The sequence below is a fragment of the Cnephaeus nilssonii genome (genome assembly GCF_951640355.1).
Source record: "Cnephaeus nilssonii genome assembly, chromosome: 8".
NCBI classification, from domain to species: Eukaryota; Metazoa; Chordata; class Mammalia; order Chiroptera; family Vespertilionidae; genus Cnephaeus; species Cnephaeus nilssonii.
In genome coordinates this window covers 87,912,454-87,928,177 of record NC_137079.1, presented here as the reverse complement: position 1 = coordinate 87,928,177, position 15,724 = coordinate 87,912,454, and the positions used below count along the sequence as shown (strand labels likewise).

General features: G+C 38.9%; 1 protein-coding gene across 6 annotated transcripts in view; it reads right to left on the bottom strand.

Moving 5' to 3' along the window:
• The window catches only part of LOC307104281 (histone-lysine N-methyltransferase SETDB2-like), a 111,262-nt gene that overhangs the window by 68,997 nt on the left and 26,541 nt on the right, over nucleotides 1-15,724 (bottom strand). For all 6 annotated transcript variants that reach the window (XR_013813874.1, XR_013813875.1, XM_079779115.1 and 3 more), the window contains 2 exons: nucleotides 14,360-14,456; nucleotides 1,527-2,090 (listed from right to left, as the gene is read on the bottom strand). Coding sequence is in view for 4 of the 6 variants with exons in the window: in XM_079779115.1 (XP_079635241.1) it covers nucleotides 1,527-2,090; nucleotides 14,360-14,456 (661 nt within the window). In the remaining 2 variants the exon portion in view is untranslated. The remainder of the gene's footprint in view (nucleotides 1-1,526; nucleotides 2,091-14,359; nucleotides 14,457-15,724) is intronic.

The following is a 15,724-nucleotide window of genomic DNA, read 5'->3' as shown; positions in this document are numbered from 1 at the left end:
CCATGGACACAGGCAATAGGGTAGTGAAGACCTGAGGGGTAGGAGGGGAAAGAAGGAGGGAGAGAAGGGAGGGAAAAAAGGGGAGATATCTGTAATACTATCAACAATAAAAAATGCATCTAAAAATGAAAAAAAATGTAAACTTGGAACAATGACAGGTTTCCTCTATGACAGGCCTAAAGGAATGGAGCCAAAATCTTACATAACTTTTGTAAGATTTACACATTTCTTCTCACTTTCCAACTGACAGGATGATGAAAACTACTATCCATATTATTTCTTTTTATCTCTCTCATTATTTTGCCTAGTACAGGAAGGCATACTTGCATTAAATTAAATGTACATATAATGCATTTCATTTTATATATGCACTAGAGGCCCGGTACACAAAATTTGTGCACGGGGGAGGGGGTCCCCTCAGCCCGACCTGCACACTCTCCAATCTGGAATCCCTCTTGCAATCTGGAACCAGTGGCTCCTAACCACTCACCTGACTACCTGCCTGATGCCCCTAACTGCTCCCCTGAGGGCCTGATGGCCCTAACTATCTGTTCTCCCCTCCTGGCCTGATCACCCTAACTGCCTATCTGCTCTCCCCTCCTAGCCTGATCACCCTAACTGCCTAACTGCTCTCCCCTGCCAGCTTGATCCCCCTAACTTCCCACCCCTCCTGGCCTGATCCCCCTAACTGCCTATCTGCGCTCCCCTCCTGGCCTGATCGCCCTAACTATCTGCTCTCCCCTCCTGGCCTGATCCCCCTAACTGGCTATCTGCTCTCCCTTCCTCTCTGCACCCTTCGGACCTCCGGCGCAGGCATGCTGAGAGCTCTCCGCCGCAGCCTCGCCCCCATCCTGATTGGTTGTTACGTGGCGTCATCCCAGACAATCTGCATATTCCTCTATTATTAGTATAGATAATCACAAAATCATGTATATTACACACCCATAAAACAAAATGATTTCAAAGTCCTAAGATATTAGAACATGTTTTCATTTTTTTAGTGGAATGTCAATGTTATGATCAAGAGAGTACTAATTATAAGCACCATTAACTTCCTAAAAAATTGCAAGGAAATGATTTGTAAAAATAAAACATAACATATAGTGGTTAAAAGCATAGATTAATATTGTAGCTCTTTAATTTGTTTGCCCTATGATCTTACAATTGGTTTCTCAATTTCCTCATTTGTGACATGAAAATAATATTACTACTTCATGGAATTTTGTGAGAATTAAATAAGAAAATGTATGTAAAACAATTGTCACAATGTCTGGCACTGTTACATGGCATTAGCTGTAATTGTGATTTTGATACTAGCTTAAAGAAAATACTCACCTTGAGAAAATAATTTTCAAATTACTATAACTGGTAAAGAATTTTCTTTCCCATTGCTAGTGAGAAAGTGCTTTTTCCCATTTTAGATTCTTAGCCAACAGTTTTAGATAGACAAACTGATACGTAGCAGGACTTAATAAGTACCCCTAATATTCAGAAGATTTTTTGAAATGTCAAATTATTCTACTCACATGTCTATGCAGCCCTCAGAACAGTCACATGAATCAGTAAACATGTTGGAAAAGCTGTTTAGATAATATGCTCGTGGCCACATAGTCTTTCTGTACTTAAAGTGTGGAAGCTTTCTACTGTCAATTTCATTACAGAAAGAAATGGGCACCAATTCCACTCCATTGCTAATATCCAGAACTGAAACAATTTCTTCTTGCTTTGGGTAATTCCGAGTCAACTGAACATAGGTATTAAAAGAAAAGTTATCTGTAAATAAAAAGTTACACTCTGTCTCAAGCAGGTAACGAAAAACTTCCTCCATGTTTCGCAGACTCCTTCCACAAGGGGTTTTATAACTCACGTGGAGTGCTGAGGAATGAGAATTTGTCTTTGCATGTCGTCTTTGGAAGTGGCATGTAATTGGTAGCTGCAGAGGGTTTTCTCCCTTGAAGGTTAGTAGCATTTTCATCAGACAGGTACCAGAGCATTCATGACTTTTGTAAGATACATTCAAAGATGATTCTTTTTCTCTAAAGTCTGCAGCTTTATTTTCCAGAGGGGTAATTTCCTCATTTTTTATAGATCTGTTTAAAATTAATTACTTATTAGTATCTCAAATTTATAGTACAAATCCCCATTTTAAAAAACAACAACACTGCACATTAAGGTGGTAATTAGTTCATACTACTTTCTTCTTAGATAACACAAAAATAAGCCAGACTCTGAGTATACGATATTCTGCAGCCATATAAAGATATGCCTCAACAGTCTTTCTTTGCCCTCCAGACATTAAATATGTGGTGTTTTTTCCAGCACTTCTCCAGTTGGGTGTCCAATAATTAATTCAGTTCAATTCTGACACCACCTACCTGGAATCAGTATCATATCCCACAAAGTAAAGGGCTCAGTCCCACAAGACTGTCCTCATTTCAGATGCAAAATACAAATCCCAGGTATCCATACTTCTGATCTAGCCTGGAATTCCCACAACCTACTCCCTCAGGTTTGATAATTTGTAGAAAGACTCACAGAACTCAGGAAAACACTAATTACTATTACCAGTTTATAATCCTATATAATAAAAGCCTAATATGCTAAGTGTCAGGTCATCTGTTCAACCAATCAAAGCGTAATATGCTAATGATATGCTAAGCCCACTCAACCGCTTGCTATGATGTGCACTGACCACCAGGAGGCAGACAGTCAACCAGTTGCTAAGACGTGCAGTGACCACCAGGGGGCAGATGCTCTGACTAATAGGTGAGCTTGCTGCTGGGGTCTGGCAGATCTGCACTGAGCGAGACCGTGGTCCCTCCCCAGCCCTGATCATGAACTGGTGGGTTCCCTTGGCCTGGCCTGCACCCTCTCACAACCCAGGACCCCTCAGGGGATGTCAGAGAGCCGGTTTTGGCCTGATCCCTCAGGCCAGGCCTAGGGTCCCCACTGGTGCATGAATTCGTGCACCAGGCCTCTAGTAAAAGATAAAACTCAAGAACACCCAAATGAAAGGGATCCATAGGACAAGATAAGTGGGAAGGGGCACGGCATGCCTTCCCCATGAGTGCCTGTCTCCTAGGTGTTCACCAACCAGGAAGCTACCAGAACCCTAATGTTTAGAGGTTTTTATGGAGGCTTCATTACAAGCATGACTGATTAAATCACTGCCCACTGGTGATTATCTGAATCTCTAGCCATTCTCTCCTTGGACAGAGTCCTTATGCACCAAAGGTTAGTTCTCCCTGGAGGTTGGAATGTAAGACTGAAAGTTTTAAGTTTCTAATCAGGGTTTAGTCTTTCTGGCGAGCAGGCCCCATACTGAAACTAGGAGCCCCTCAACAAGAGTCATTTCATTAGCACGCATTCTCAATCAGGAGTTCCAAAGGTTTTAAAAGCTTTGTGCTAGGCTCTGGGACAAAGATCAAGTAACTTATTATATCACAACCTAATCTGAGAATATTCCAGAGAGCTGTGATTATAGCTGTAACATTTAGAGTTATTTGGAAAATGCACTCAATAAATAGGTGAGGAAGGTTAGGTGGCATGCCTGATTCAAGCCTTCTGCTTTCAAAAAGTCTAGTAAAGGCTAGCCAAAAAATCATTCATTCATCAATAATCCTTTATACTGTATTTGCCTTAACAATTGCAACCAAGTGAATTTATTCCATAATATGTAATTTATCTGGCATCATAGTGATACATCTGAAAATGGTAAGTGGACAGGAGAAAATGGGATGGGTACTAATTCTAAGAAAAAAAAAATCTGTGAAAAGATTTCATATGTATTTGGAACTCAGATTTTAATCTTTCACAAAGAACCTCAATTTTGTCTTATGTAATATTTTCCATCTTTAGGTGTCTTTATTATGAAACTAACATAGGTATCTTACAGATATTTTATACTATATAAAGCAGCACTGTCCAACAGAATTTCTGCACTGATGGAAATGTTCTGTATCTGTGCTGTTCGACTGGGTAGCTGCTAGCCACATGTGGCTATTGACCACTTTTAAATATGGTAGTGCACAGTCAGAAAAAGACAACTATCACATGATCTCACTCATAGGTAGAATTTAATGAACAAAATAAACTGATGTACAAAATAGATCCATAGACACAGACACATGGAATAGACTGTGGAATCTCAGAGAAAAGGCGGGGGAGGGTGGATGGGTAGGAAGAGATCTACCAAAGAACTTGTATGCATATATGTATAACCCATGGATACTGACAATAGGTATGAAGGCATGGGGTGGAGGTGGGCTAGAAAAGGTCAATGGGGAAAAAAAGGGGACATATGTAATACTTTCAACAATAAAGATTTTTTTAAAAAGAGAGAATGAATTTTTCTTAAATGTGGCTAATGCAACCAAAGAACTGAATTTTAAATTTTATTTATTTTAATCAATTCAAATTTAAATAGCCATGTATAGCTAGTGGCTACCATATTGAATGCATAGATATGAGGTTCCTCATCCTTTTTCTGGCTGTATAGTAATCCTCTGCATATCTCTACCATTTATTCAATTAGTCCTCTATTGTCTCCAATCTTTTGCTATTATAAATCACTAGAGGTCCAGCACATGATAAAATCGTGTGCAGTTAGGGTCTCTAGGCCAAGCTGCAATCAGGGCCGTGTCTGCCGCATCACTGCTCCACCTCCGTGGCCCCTGCCCCATGAACCTCCATGTTCACAGCCCCCGCCCCTCGAGGCTCCTCGGCCTCAGCAACCCCCGTGGCCCCGCCCCACCATGAGAGCAGGAGCGGTCCTTTGGTCATTTGGACCCACAGCTCCCTAGCCTGCTGTTTGGTTGTCCATCCAGTCGTTTCGGTCGTGATGGCACCTGGATTTTATATATTAGACTAGAGGCCCAGTGCATGATTGAATCATGCACGTGTAGGGTCCCCTACACGCTTTCGCTTTTCGCGGTGGAGCTGGGTGCCTGTCCGCTGGTGCACCAGGCCTTTCAGAAGCCTCTGGCTTGACGGAGGCTTCTGAAAGGCCTGGTGCCGGAGCAGACAGGCACCCAGCTCCCCCACTTTTGATGGTCCGCGGCCGCTGAGGGGGGCTACCCTGCTGTTGAGAGGCGCAGGGGGCGGGAGTCCCGCCCCCTGCGCCTCTCAACGGCCACTGAAGGGGGCTGCTGCGGACACCTGGCTACCCTGCTGTTGAGAGGCGCAGCTGGGTGTCCGAGACAGGCCCCCTCAGCGCCTCGGATCTGGCCTTTGAGAGGCACAGGGGGCGGGAGTCCCGCCCCCTGCGCCTCTCAACAGCAGGGTAGCCCCCCTCAGTGGCAGCGGATCCGTGCCTCTCAATGGGAGTCCCGCTCCCCAGCCTCCCGTAGCGGAGTGATGGTAATTTACATGTTACTCTATTATTAGATAGGATAATGTAACGAATAACCTTGTACATAACAATTTCATATATGTAAATATATCAGTGCAGAATATACTACCAGAAGTGGAAGTATTAGGTCACAAGGTAAATGGATTAGTAATTTTAAGATTGTCACGGGGTCTGCCCTCCAGCAATTTATGGGTACCTGCTTCCAAAACCTCACCAATCATTGGCTCTTGATGCTTTTGAATTTCTGACAATCTAATAGGCTAATGGATATAAACTTACTTATAAATCTTTTTTTTTAAAAGGCCACATATTATATGTTCTATTTATTTATTTATTTTTTTAAATATATTTTATTGATTTTTTACACAGAGGAAGAGAGAGGGATAGAGAGTTAGAAACATCCATGAGAGAGAAACATCGATCAGCTGCCTCTTGCACACCCCTTACTGGGGATGTGCCCGCAACCAAGGTACATGCCCTTGACCGGAATCGAACCTGGGACCCTTGAGTCCGCAGGCCGACGCTCTATCCACTGAGCCAAACAGGTTTCGGCTATTTATAAATCTTTTAATGTTGAAAACATTTGTTACTAATTTTTCTCTATCACTGCTTTGATGAATATCCTCGCACATAAAAATCCTTCACCAAATTCCTGATTATTACCTTAGTATGCATTCCTTTAAAAGGAATTAATTACTAAAAAAAAAAAAAAGAGTTCGACAGGAATATACATTTAAAAATAAGTTTTTATTAATAAAACTTTCAAAATACTCATAAAAGTGTATTTTACTCATAGAAAAGGCTGATTGATATATTGGATCCTCCATGTGCTTGTGAGAACTGCAGAACTAACCTTTGGCGCATAAGGACTCTGTCCAAACCTCTGCATCAAGAGACAACTAAAATCTAGCAAGGCTTCTAGCAGCGTAAGGCCATGTCTCTAGAATGACCCCAGACCCCCAATATAATGCCTGCCTGAGAAAGCTTGAGGCTCCCAGGAGAATTTACTGTTTCTTCTAGCCAACAACTGAAGATAAACCCCTAATCCGAAAGCCATTCCTCTGAAAGGCAATCATCAGGAAAAATAGGGCCTGTCTTCCAGTCTCTGTGGAAGAACAGAATCTTAACTCTGATAATTGCCAGCTAGCACACTCAGCTGGCCTCAAGGGTACTCACACTCACCAACCCTTTTATAATTTTTCACTTGAGCCCCTACTCTTCCTCTCTCCTTCATTCCCCTTAAAACGCTAGTCACCTCAACAGCATAAATTGGAATGGAGCTCAACTTGTTCCCCTATTGTCAGCAGGTACTAAATAAAATGTTTTCACTGCTTTAACTAATATCTTTATCTTTGACAGGGTACCAAACTTCATTAATAACCAACATTTTGCCTATTTTGTTTCATCTATTCTCCCCACCTCTTGCCTCATCTTGAAACATACAGGAGTTTTAAAGCAAATTATAGACATTAGATAACCTGAAATAATTCAGTATTGATTTCTAACAAATAAGGCTTTTTAGAAATATATATTCTCATTTCCCTGATTATCTTAAAATTTGTTTGAATCAGAATTCAAACAATCTCCACACATTGTATTTGATTCAGATGTATTTTATGTCTCTTTAATCTTCAAACAGTGCCTCTTCATTTTATGACATTTGTTTGTCCAAGTTAAGTAAGTTGTGTCAATTTGTCCTGTAGCATTTCCTGCATTCTGGAATTTGGCTGATGCCTTTATTGTGGTGTTGTCATTTAATTCATTCCTCTATCCCTTCTATTCCTGGTAGATCAGTAGTCAGTTCTAGAAGCTTATTAGATTCAGGATCAATTTTGGTGATGGTGGTGGTGGTGGTGGGGTATAGTAATACATAGGTGGTGCTATAAATTTCCTATTGAGTCAAATAAAGTGACACACAATGTCCGATTGTTCACTTTTAGTGATGTTAAGATTTGTAAGTACGTTAGGGTGTGTTCAGCCAAATCCATTCATCTGAAAGTTCCTCACGAATCTTTCACATGACAGGTTTGTCATTGACTCATGGTGGTGTCAGTCCCCAGTGGTGCTACTAGTTTATGGTAAGTACAAAAATTGGAAGTTGGAAAAGTTTAAAAACTTGACAGTACTTTGCCATTGCCACATTTTATTACATTTTATAAGAGTATCGCTCTTCAATAAATTGGAACTTTAAAATAAAACACCTAGCCCTGACCGGTTTGGCTCAGTGGATAGAGCGTCGGCCTGCGGACTCAAGGGTCCCAGGTTCGATTCCGGTCAAGGGCATGTACCTTGGTTGCGGGCACATCCCCAGTTGGGGGTGTGTAGGAGGCACCTGATGGATGTTTCTCTCTCATTGATGTTTCAAACTCTCTATCCCTCACCCTCTCTGTAAAAAAATTAATAAAAAATATATTTAAAAAAAAATAAAATAAAATAAAACACCTACTCTCACCACAGTTACAGAGCACTGTCCTAAGTCCACTGTTTCTTGGGGGCGGGGGAAGGGTATGTTATAAAAATAACAATCTTCTTATTCTATCATTCTTAGAATTTTCTGGATGAATTTTTAAAATATATATGTTTTATTTATTTCAGAGAGGAAGGGAGACGGGGAAAGGGAGGGGGAGGGAGGGAGGGAGGGAGGGAGGGAGGGAGGGAGGGAGAGAGAGAGAGAGAGAGAGAGAGAGAGAGAGAGAGAGAGAGAAACATCAATGTTGAGAGAGAATCATTGATTGGCTGCCTCCTGCATGTCCCCTACTGGGGATCGAGCCCACAACCCGGGCATGTGCCCTTGATTGGAATTGAACCTGGGACCTTTCAGTCCACAGGTGGACGCTCTATTCACTGGACCAAACCAGCTAGGGCTGGAATTCTTTTATAAAGAAGAACTTTTCTTCATCAACTAAGGTTATCATGAAACACAGTATAGGTAAGGCAGAATAAATGCTTGATTCTTTTTATTTCCTAGTATTCAGAATGATAATGAATAGTATCCTAGCAACTACCAATGTGACTTAAAATTAAAATTTTAATTTTTATAATATTATTATGAACCCATGGTTTTTATATATTTAATGTGTTTAAATCATTACAGCGATTATTCCTTTTGATGTTGAAATTGTGTCATTTTGGCCAGTGGGAGCTCCTTCAGGTCTGGTCCTGCATCTTTCAAACACAAATGGTAGTGTTGGATAGCATTTTTGCTTTCCATCACAAGATGTCCCTGGTTTGGAATCCGCCATTTCTCTACTGCAGCAATTTTCAACCTTTTTAATCTCATGGCACAAATAAACTAATTCTGCGGCACACAAAAAAAATGTGACAAAAAGGTAGGTATAATTATGATTCATTCACAGTGGACATCTATTGTTATGTTGGCTGCTGTCACTTTTTTCATTTGACAATCTAAGGGAAAAGACGTCAGTGTCCCTGACTAGTTAGGTATTGCGTGTTTTAAAACACTGGTTGAAAATTGCTGCTCTACGGGACTAGGAATTCATTTAATGAGATGACATTTAGAGATCACAATCATGGTGCTAGGAGATAAACACATTTTAATCAATACAGATTTTGAAACTGCTTTCCAAAAATGCTGGCCAGCCGAAACCGGTGTGGCTCAGTGGATAGAGCATCGGCCTGCGGACTGAAGGGTCCTGGGTTCGATTCCGGTCAAGGGCATGTACCTTGGTTGCGGGCACATCCCCAGTAGGGGGTGTGCAGGAGGCAGCTGATCAATGTTTCTCTCTCATCGATGTTTCTAACTCTCTATCCCTCTCTCTTCCTCTCTGTAAAAAATCAATAAAATACATTTTTAAAAAAATGCTGGCCAATTACACTCCCATAAGCATAAATGAATACTAATCTAATTAAATCTTATTTTAAATATTTTAATCAATTTGATAGATGAAAATTGTATTTTATCACCTCTTAATTTATTACCACTAGGGAGTTTATTAATAATAGGGAGTTTGAACATAAGTTCATGTTTATTGGTCTTTTATGTTTCCTTTGGTGAGCTGTCTATTCATATGCTTTGTTCATTTTCCTATGGGGTTCATTCTTCCTTCAAAGATTTCTTGAGTGCCAACTATGTAGCAGGTGTTATGGAAACAATGAGAACTCAATGATCTCAAGGGGCTTACATTCTAGGCAGAGAATTAAGTATTTACTAGTAAAATAAAGTATAGATAATGTTATGAATGAAGCCATGATACTTAATGTCATGGAAAGAGATCTAATCTTTATTTTTCTGTGTGTTTTTTTTTAAGGTTCTAAATTAATTTTTCTATAGTTTGGAAGTCCAAACCATCTGAAAATTTTTAAAAAAATGTATTTTATTGATTTTTTACAGAGAGGAAGAGAGAGGGATAGAGAGTTAGAAACATCGATGATAGAGAAACATCGATCAGCTGCCTCTTGCACAACCCCTACTGGGGATGTGCCTGCAACCAAGGTACATGCCCTTGACCGGAATTGAACCTGGGACCTTTCAGTCCACAGGCCGACGCTCTATCCACTGAGCCAAACAGGTTTCGGCATGAAATTTTTAAAAATATATTTTTATTAATTTTTAGAGAGAGAGGAAGAGGGAGGAAGAGAGAGAAGCATCAATGTGAGAGGGAAGCATCAATTGGCTGCCTCCTGCATCGACGTGGGAAGCTACTCATCAATGTCTCTCTCTCACATTGATGTTTCTCTCTCTCTCCCTAAAATCAATAAAAAAATAAATATTTTAAAAGAAATGAATGTAAACTATATTCATCTTAAAGACTGCAGTAAACATTTGTTTTCTGTTCCGTTCTTCTCGGAAAGATGGCCATTTTAATTTCAGTAAAGGCAAATCTGTTGGATCATGTATTCACACCGGGCTATTTATAGTCTCTCTCAAAAATTTAAGATATAAAATAATATCATGAAGTAACATGCGCAGTAGATCATGTAGTGTTTAGCTGGGGCAGATTTTATGGGAACATAAGAACCAATTGATACCATACAGAGAGAAACTAATCTCAACAATGTGGACCCTCAGGTACTGATTTCCCAGTTTCAAATCTAGTCCCCATATGGCCTGCTGTGTTACAGTTTCTGTTCTTAAACACCTATTTTATTTATATGTGTGTGTATGTGTGTATGTAAATACGTGTAGGTTAGGAGTGTGTGTGTTTTCTTAAAAAAAAAAATAAGCTCTTTTGGGTGTTTACATGCATGTGATATAAAAAGTCAAATGGCTTAAATTCAAACCTGTGTCTTTTAGCAATGGGGCAAGAGCCCACTTTCACCATGTATATTAGCCAAAGCTATACACCTGGTATATCTCTAATGAATTCCACTACTTAAGCTGGCTGTGTGTTCCTAAAAAATTACTCAACTAAGAAAAAGAATTAAGCCAGGTTTCCTAACAATACAAAAGTAGGTATTTTTTTTTTAAATATATCTTTTTATTGATTTCAGAGAGGAAGGTCGAGGGAGAGAGAGTTAGAAACATCAATGATGAGAGATTGAGAGATAATCATTGACCGGCTGCCTCCTGCACGCCCCCTAATGGGGATCGAGCCTGCAACCCAGGCATATGCCCTTGACCGGAATCGAACCTGGGACCTTTCAGTCCGCAGGCAGACGCTCTATCCATTGAGCCAAACCAGCCAGGGCAAAAAAGTAGGTATTTTTGTAAAAATTATTATTAAAATAACTTTTTTAAAAAGTCTTTCTTATTGATTATTAGAGAGAGAGGAAGGGGGAGGGGAGAGAAAGAGAAACACTGATGTGAGAGCAGAACATCAATTAGCTGCCTCCTGCACACCACCTACTGATCAAACCTGAAACCCTTCAGTGCATAGGACAATGCCCAACCACCTGAGCCACACTGGCCAGGGCTAAATTTGTTTTTATATGTACCTATGTTATAGCTCACTTATATGGAGTGGAAATTAAATTAAACTTAGGAATAAAACTTAAAAAGCCAGTTTCCTATCAGATCTAAGATTTTCACTCTGGTTTTCCATTGACAAATTATATGACATTGAGCAGTTCAGTTAGGGCTGAGAACCTCTGGCTTAAGTTATTCACCATTTAGTTTGGCAGTTTGCCTATTTGACCACTGACCTGCTAGAGTCGTTCAACTACTAAAAGCAAAACAAATAATAAACTCATGATCTGCAGAGGAAATACAAAATAATCCTTTATAGATAATCCTTTAAACATAATTGGTCAAGAATGAAATGTGGCCTTAGAATTCGTAATGGTTAAGGAAGAAAATCCTAAGCCTAATCCCTTCATCTGAAAAGATCTCAGTCAAGCTACTTTGAAACAAGAAGACAATCTGTTGGGGAATGATCATATAAAGTTAACTGATAATAGAGAGAAGGGGAGGCTCAAAAACAATTTTCCTTTGTCTTTTCTACCTATAACGATCGCTGCTGCCCTCAAGTTGGAAAGACCAAACAAAAATGAAAAAAAAACTGAAGTCTGTGACAGTTTAAAAGGGGCCCTAGAATGCTACTTTATTTAAACACTAGAGTCCCAGTGCACAAAATGTGTGCATGGGGTGGTGTCTCTCAGCCCTGCCTGCACCCTCTCCAATCTGGGATCCCTCTCACAATCCAGGACTGCTGGCTCCTAACCACTCACCTGCCTGCTTGCCTGCTTGCCCCTAACCTCCTCTTCCTGCCTGCCTAATCACCCCTAACCACCTCTGCCTGCCAGCCTGATCACTCCCTAACTGCTCCCCTGCCAGCCTGATTGTCCCCAACTGCCCTCCCTTGCTGGCCTGATCGCCCCCTAACTGCTTGCTCCCCTGCCAGCCTGATCGCCCCTAACTGCCTCTGCCTTGGCCCTGCCACTGTGGTTTTGTCCGGAAGGAAGTCGGATGTCTGGTTGACCCGGTCTAATTAGCATATTACCCCTTTATTAGTATAGATATTTAAGATTCTAGACCCAAATAAATTAAATCTCAAGACCCAAATAAATTAAATATCAAAAATTTAAATATAAATAAAAAATAGAAAAATACTGCCCTGATTTTTTAAAGGGAACCTTCCAGCCCTGGCCAGTTTGGGTCAGCTGTTAGAGCTTCGGCCTGCAGACAGAGGAGTTGCCAGTTTGTCCCAGCCCCTGCCAGGGCATGTGGGGAAGGCAACCAATTGATGTGTCTCACGTTGATGTTTCTCTCTCTCTCCCCCTTCACTCTCTCCCTTCCCCTCTTTCTAAAAAAATCAATGGAAAAAATAACCTCAGGTGAGAATTTAAAAAAATAATAATGAAAAAGAGAACAGTCCAGAAAGTACAGAAGGGTTAGCTTAATATTGATCCCTAAACAATTCTAAAAGAGAGAATCACTACATGTGACTTTTAAATACTTATGATTTAAAAAGCCAACATGGGCTGGTTTACAAAAATAAAGTGCAAATAAACCTAATCATACTTTTTGATAAGGGTTGATAAAGTTTGATAATAACATAGAATGCTACAGCAGTGAATCCTGATTTCTCATAGTCTTATGAGTAAGAAAGAGAAACATAGGCAGGACAATGATAGAGGTAAATAAATTCACAACTGGTTGAACAGTTCTTTATGAAGAGTAATGAAAAGAGGTCTCTAGCAGTGAGCTTCAATAAAGACTAGAAAACTTATTTAAATATTTGTGCAAGATGAAAAGCTAGTAAGAAAATATAACAGATAAGAGTTTCAAAATTTGAAAGGATTATGATAAGCTAGGATAATAGGACACTTAAGAATGAACTAACTCCTGCATTTAAGCTTAAAATATAATTATCTAAATATAAGATGGGGAACAGTTTGTCTGGAGGCAATTTATATAATAAGAATCTATTTTAGTGATTTAACTTTTTAAAAGTAATAAAACTTTATGCTGTATATAAGAAAGTCAGAATTCAGCGCCAGTTAAAGTGTTTTAAAACTGTGAACTTAGCTTTCTGAGAGTTTTTGATGAGCCTTTTAGACTCAAACTACAATGACATCTCTAATATTTGTAAATGCAAATCATATGCAATAGTGTCACTATACACCTCTCATAAGCACTGAAAAAAAAAAGAATTCTGTAGTGACAACTTTTTTTGTTACTTTACTATGTAGCTGGAAGGACAATCAACTTAATAACTTACTTTCTAAAGACACTTTTTGGTTTTTTGAAATTCTGTTCCCTACAAAACATTTTCAGAAACTTTCCTTTAACTAGTACTCGAAAGTTTTAACACAGGCATTACCCACTGAAAATAAAGACTAAATGTCAGAGTGTCAGATTTCCTCTTGTACCATTCTACTAAGGAATTCTGCTGAGGAATCTATACTGAAATTAGTGGTTAAAGAAGAAAAGGTCAGCCCAGCTGGTGTGGTTCAGTGGTGGAGCATCAACCCATGCACCAAGAAATTGCCAGTTTGATTCCCAGTCAAGGCACATGCCCTGGTTGAGGGCTTGATCCCCAGTGGGGGCCATGCAGGAGGCAGCTGATCAATGTTTCTCTCTCATCAATGTTTTTTTCCTCTCTCTCTGCCTCTTCCTTCTTCTCTCTAAAAATCAATAAAAACATTTTAAATAAAGAAAAGGTCAGAAAAATTTAGACTATTCTTATAAAATTTCTGATACTAATTTAGCGCTATTATGCATTTTAAAAACTGAACTGATACTGAAAGAAATACTTTTGACCCTTTTCAATATTCCACTTTAAAAGAAATAATCCAGGAAAAACAATTTTCTAGTTAAAAAAAATACCAATTTGGTAGATTTCAATATAATAATATACAAAGACATCCTAAGCTAAATTTTATTAAAAGACTTGATTATCTAAGGATATTAAAAAGTAAATAACCTATTAAGGGACTCATGAAATTTTATCCTACCTAAAATGCTAAAATTTACAACTTTTAATGCTTTTAGTAGGAATCTTTCTTAATATATTCTATCTACTCTTCTGTAAAATGAGTAGCAAGAGTAAATCTCTTTCTGGGAGCAACACTAATAAAAACAAAATTAAATTAAACAGATATACATACAGAACTGTACAGTCTTTTGGAACAAAGTCTTCATATGATGTAGATGGCAATGAACCTGATTTGTTTTCCTGTTCATTCTCGGTCAAAGATTTATGATCTACATAAAAAAAACCACAAAAACATGAATAACAAGTACACCAACTTAAAAACCATTCACAATAATATCTAAGTAATATCTTTATTAACTAGAGATATATGGAGCCTTTAAATCTGCAGACATATTAAGGTATCAAGATTGAGCCAAAAAGTTAAGTGTCAATATTTTTAAAAACATCAAGAAAATAAGATAGGATGAAATAAAAGAGATTTCTAATGCAGAAAACTCTAGTTTGGCCTGAACTTTATCTGAATTTTAGTCAACCTTAAGGTGAAAATCAAGTATCCCTACTTCTGCTTGTATTGTATAGAAAAATAACATAAGGCTTTATAAAAATGTTACAAATAAAGAAAGTTTATGTATCTTTTCTCATTGTTTTACTATTACCTATTTTATAGGGGGAATTGAATAGGATATTTGGGTACCTCTTTTTGTCTTTCCATTCGTCTTTATATATTTCTCTTCGTCTCTCCTATATCTTTCTGCACTTAATTTTGTTTTTTGTCTCTTTCTTTTTCTCATCTATTCTTACTCTCTAACATGATTATAATATAGACATACCTGTGTGTTTAATGAAATAAATTAGTTTTCCAGTTCTTTTTTTTTTTTATGTGCCTCAGGCATGAAACAGCTCTGGCCACCGACACAGGCATCAAGCTAGGATGAACTAAGGACTGTACATCTGCTTTGCCCCTGATTGATATAAGAGCAACATCACCAATCAGATGTCTCCTTGCCCATTGCCAGGGGGTTAGTTTTCCAGTTCTTATTGTGAAAAATGGTATGTGGAAAATTCTATAAGTTTGGTTTAAAGAGGTGTTTTTTTTGTTGTTGTTTATTTTTAATGCACTTTTTCCTACACAATGATGAACCTTAAGAAAAAAATGATTTCTCATCCTGCCTTGGATTATCAGCTTACCCAGTTCTTTAGTGCAAACTAGTCTTATAAAAAAGAAAAAAAATTTAAGTCAATAAAAGATTAGGTTATAATCCAAGGCCACTCCTTGGCCCACTGAAAAACAAATATCCCTCTTTAATTATCTAGATAAAGAAAGGAAGTTTAAAATCTGATAGTTGAGCCCTGACTGGTTTGGCTCAGTGGGTAGAGCGTCGGCCTGCGGACTGAAGGGTCCCAGGTTCGATTCCGGTCAAGGGCATGTACCTTCGTTGCAGGCACATCCCCAGTAGGGGTTGTGCAAGAGGCAGCTGATTGATATTTCTCTCTCATTGATGTTTCTAACTCTCTATCCCTCTCTCTTCCTGTGTAA